This window comes from Anneissia japonica, unplaced genomic scaffold, assembly GCF_011630105.1.
Source record: "Anneissia japonica isolate Jap-2015-1 unplaced genomic scaffold, ASM1163010v1 scaffold466_len1169948_cov191, whole genome shotgun sequence".
Classification (NCBI taxonomy): domain Eukaryota; kingdom Metazoa; phylum Echinodermata; class Crinoidea; order Comatulida; family Comatulidae; genus Anneissia; species Anneissia japonica.
The window spans coordinates 1,142,571-1,147,934 of NW_022689540.1; the positions used below are offsets into that span (position 1 = coordinate 1,142,571).

Sequence of the window (5,364 nt, forward strand, 5' to 3'; positions counted from 1 at the left end):
ACAGTATATATATATATATAAAGATGTATCATTGTGAAATGATATATATATAAAGATGTGTCATTGTGAAATGATATAGCACGTTGTTCCATAACAAACATAATTGTGTAGGCGATATGAGACTGATAAAGTCAAAAGTCTAGTTGACATATTTTTTGAACATTGACTAAACACGAATATTCGTCCACTCCTGTGGACTTCATGATCTACGCTGATAATGTTTACCATTAATTTTGTTTCTTTTTTTGCAGTCAGTAATGACTTTGATCCAATTTGGTGAAAGTGTTGACCCATTGGTTGCATCTTTTTGCCTTATGGCAACTTCTATTAATGGCCTTGTGAACCCATTCGTCTATTTCACACTCAGCAAACAATATCGGCAGGGATACATGGCTCTGGTGGCTGGATTGCTAAACCGACTGAACATACACATGCGTTGTTTGGGTAGGCCTACAGAATATGTTATGCCAGTATCGTGCAAATCGTGAAAGATGACTAACTTCGTAATTTTCATGTTTAGGCCTACTTATCTCTGGTATATTTTGTATTTGTGTTTACCTTTTTGTAAATTGTTACCACTTATTTACAGGAAACAAATTGATAGTAGGCCTATTAGTAGCTTCAGGTATTGATATCTCATTGGTAGCATATTGTGAACCTCATTTTTCCCAACAGTCATTGGTATGATTTTAATTTTAATTTATTTCGTACACAATACATTATTGTGTTTGTATATAATTTTTTTTAAATTGCAGGTTCTTGTTTGGAATTTTATTAAGTGTTGTCTTTGGACAAGAATTTAGTTCTAGAAGTACCTTGTACTTTAAAAAAGAATTTTATAGTGATGTACCGTTTGCAATAGTTAAACTTTTATTGTGATAATTGGTTCTAAGTATCCGTTTTAATTCTTCTTTCGTCTATGGGAAAGGGATGAGAAGTTGGTAGCGATCAAAATAAATCTTAAGTCATTCATACTGTGATGAGGGAGATTGAAGTGACAGGCTACTGGGAAACCAATGGAGTGGTCTTTGATGGATTTTTTTTTAAGATTATTAAATCGGAGGAGAAATTTAGTGCCGATTTGACATTTGTTACAAATTATAATGTAAATAACATTAGATGAATCACAATTTAGTGCAGGGGACTAATAGTGAGATTAATATTGGGAATAATGAATATATCGGAGGTGCACATGAAATTGAATATTGCATCTGGATTTATACCACATTTAACATTGCCAGAAGAGCAGGGGCGGATTCAGTAAGGGGGCACGGAGGGCACGTGCCCCACTCCCAGAATTCTTATGAAGTTTAGAAAGATGAGAGAATAGATTTAAGATTAGGGGGTTGCTTTTAGCTATAAAGTAGGGAAGGATCTTCAACAAGATGGCGAATTGAGTTATCTTTATTGAGGAATTGATAGTCAGTTTTGAGTTGGCAGGTAAGACAGCTTATAATTGGGATGGTAGTCGAGAACGAGAGGGATGCAGTTATTATCAACTTTGAGTTTGAAAGCTGTTAAAGTTAACAAATTCATTGTTATCAGTGGTGTATTATATAAGGAAGATGTGATAGTGTTGTTAGAAATGCCTACAAGAGCGCCAAGGAAAGTAATTTTGGAGGGCGAATTTTCGAAAGTGAATTTAATGTTAAGTTATTAACATGGGATTTAAATGTAGTGAGAGCATCCTCTCCATGGGGCCAAATGAATAAAACATCATCAATATAGCGAGCGAAGTAAAGAGGTTTAAGAAGAAAAGAAAATAATATCTTCCTCAAGCTCGTGCATAAAGATATTAGCATAGGTGCCATTTTCTTGCCCATGGCGGTCCCCTTAGTTTGAAGATAGTGGCAGTTGTTAAAAGTGAAATGGTTATGCTTAAGAATGAAATTAGTAATGGTTATGATGTCGCTAATATGTTCGGCTGGCAAACATTGTTTAGAAGAAAAATGATAAGTGCTTGAATACCTTCTTCATGTGGGATGTATAGAATAGAGCGAGGTAACGTCCATGGTAACTAAGATAGATTGGTTAGGGATATTGGTTATATTGTCAAGAACTCTAATGAAGTGCATAGTGTCTTTGATATATATATATATATATATATATATATATATATATACAGATATGTATATACACCAACAGGCGGTATACAAATTATACAATTTATTATCATATTATTATCATAATTGACCTACCTGATTTGTCGATTTACCAATGCATGTTATTATATTTCAAATTGGAAATTTTTACCACATATCATAATATGCATCATGATTTTTCAACTGCAACTGTTCATTTTATTTAATATCAATAAATTCAATTCCACAACATAATTTTATTAAATAATGATTGATTTGATTTCAGGTTCCGGTTCGTTCGTAGTGACGTCAACTAGTTGCCAAACAACAAAGCTGAAGGAAAACGTGCTCAAGCCTTCAGAATCCGAAAGAAAGGAAATTTTTAGTTACATTACCAATCTATGACACAGAATGAAAATGAAATTTATCGACAACAACTACTACGATTTTTGTCAATACATCAGCATTGTATAAGGGCACAACTTAATAGCATAAAGGTCAGGGATTTCTGTGTTACAACAGAATTAACAGGGTGTGTATATAAAATAACGTAAAACATTAAAGTCGACATTAATATACGGTTTATGCAACAAAACTATCGCACCAGTGTATGTATGTCTATGGTTAAAATGATACATAGGCCTAATTGATGGAAAACAAACTTTACATAATAAATTCTTATATTTAATTGCTATGGTACTGTTATACATTGTAAACGATTGCATTTCGTAATTAACGTGAGTTAATATTATTTTTAAAGATGTTTATAATTTAATTTACTTTTGGTTATTTCATAAAATAGCTATTGATAGCAGACCTAGTTATAATGTTAAAAACTAATTGATTTAATTTAAATAATATATTTAGGCACATGGGCAAACAATACCAAATAAACGTCACTGCCCAAGTGGCACAACAGAGCCATTATGTTTTAATATGGACCATGAATATACTTTGGCCAACGATTTTATGTCTTATCCGAAAGACGAGGTGGTTCAGTTAGGTGGACACAGTGAAGATTGGCATTGGTAAGTTTTGAACCAATAAATACGTATTCACTACCTGGCTAGATCCCGCATCATCACGCCACCTCGCTCTGTCAAATCTGGAGCTGCGAATACGGTTTTGAACGGTTTAATAAAGATATCAATTATATAGTGCCCAATATATTATTTTGAATAGCAGCTGTATATAGTGTTCATGTGTACTCTAAATCAAGTGTATGTTTTCCACGCACACCACCCAATATAGCCTATGTCTGGTATATAGTGCAAATACCATTTTTGAACATATTTGCTAGTCACAAAAGTGCTATCAACTTATTTTTTTAATTGTATTTACTGACTAATATTGCTACTCAACTACTTTGACAACACACACAGTATGATACAGTGTTATGATATGTTTGATGCTAAATTAATAAAAGATCGTTTAAAATGTATTAAAAACTTTATTGCATGCCTCTAATAACATTACCTTCTCTCTATGGAAATGATAGCGCTTTTTTTTTTTTTTTTTTTTTTTATTATTATAAATCTAAGTATATATATTATTTATTTTATAGTCTACTGTTAATCGGGAATTAAAAACGATTTGTAATCTGATTCAGCACGGCTAATTATAGGCCTAAACTGGTAGTATATATTTCTACACAGAAATCAAGTTCTCTTCGATAAATAATGATCAAGAATTTAGCTAAATATAATGAAATATCAAAAGCAAAGCTATTATCGTCTTCCTTTGCCTTCTTTTATGTATTCTATGCAACATTTATTTCTAGGTGTAGGCCTATATGTTGATTGAGAGCCCCGGATAGATCAGTCCCACTAAATTGGTGGTAGTGACTGAGTGTGTGCTCAATCAAGATCTTAAATTAACCTGTGTCATCAGCTCAATTCTCTCCTCAATCGAACGGCTGAAATGCTGAGTACCAGTATACGCAACGTTTCTCAGTAGAGACGTTAAGACCGTAGCTCCGTGCGCGTTATACATGTCTTGTCTCTCCCGATGTATACTGCCCCATTCAAAGTACTACACTGAAATATCTTCAGAATTCCGCAAGTCATCCTTTGTGTTTTCACACAGAAGAAGCTATTAACTGTTCAACTGTCATCACAGTGATATGCAACAACTTTGACCAATCTGTGTTTACTATAAATTCTTTATATTATTTAAACACTGATTCGCTCTTTTCTAAATCATACCTCTTTGCCAAATATTAACTGGTGCTCACCGGGTTGAAGCCTGCTGCGATATAAAATACAACGCTCAACTCTAATCAAGGCCCTGGGGCTCGAAATAAGATAGGAAACTGCTAAAACAGATAGTTTCTTTACATAACCAAAATCTCCATTAACATCTTACTAGGAATGTAAACTGCTATACTTAAATTAAGCCAGCTAACTCTTCAACCATTAAATAAAACAAATCAATGAAATAAGATACAATTGATGAATTTATTTATTTATTTTATTTATTTCAGCAATATTTAATATTGAATGTAGTCCATCCAGCCGAAGCTGATCATTAGGGACCCTCAGTACACATAGTAAAACAAAATAAAAGAGAGTAAGAAAATAATTAATTAATAGTGTTATACTGTAAATAAATTTAAACTACATTAAGTTAGCCCTAATGAAATAATCAATAAACAAAAAAATAAAATAAAATAAATATAAATATATAGATGAGAAAAAAGAAAAAAAGAAAAACTGACAACCTTTCAATTCTTAATTTACAACATGAAGTAATTGAAAATTATAAATAAAACTGAATATAAATTATAAAAAAAATCTATAATTAAATAACGATGCAAATAAATCAAGCAGGATCAAAAAACTATAATAGCAAAACAACAGAGAAAGAAATAAATAAGGTCAGAATAAATTATCCCTAATCAAATAATCAAATAAAATAAATATATAATATACAAATGAGAGAAAAAACTATAAATCATATCATTCTAAATTTACAGAAAATAAATTAATTCAAAAATAAAAATTTACAATTAACAATAGAAATCTATAATGAACTTCCAATGCAAGTTCAAGTAACAATTAAAAGGCCAAAGATACAGAGTTACACCAAAGAAAGATGGATGTAGCTTTTGAGGGACGATTTAAAGGAGGAGTAAGTAGTAGCATTGCGGATATCTAAGGGAAGAGATTTAAAGAAGGAGGAGCATTAAAGCTAAATTATAGTTGGAAGAGTTCCAAGTGGGGTCTGGAGATATGTAAGCCCCCTTTAGTGATCTGTCGAGTGTTTATTCGGCCATTTGCTGTTA

General features: G+C 32.0%; 1 protein-coding gene across 1 annotated transcript in view; it reads left to right on the forward strand.

Moving 5' to 3' along the window:
• Window positions 1–3,583, forward strand: part of LOC117099815 (galanin receptor type 2-like) — a 4,750-nt gene extending 1,167 nt beyond the window's left edge. The window contains exons 2-3 of the mRNA XM_033239346.1: window positions 252–444; window positions 2,368–3,583. Coding sequence (XP_033095237.1) covers window positions 252–444; window positions 2,368–2,486 — 312 coding nt within the window. The 3' untranslated portion in view covers window positions 2,487–3,583. The remainder of the gene's footprint in view (window positions 1–251; window positions 445–2,367) is intronic.
• The last annotated feature ends 1,781 nt before the right edge of the window (window positions 3,584–5,364 follow it).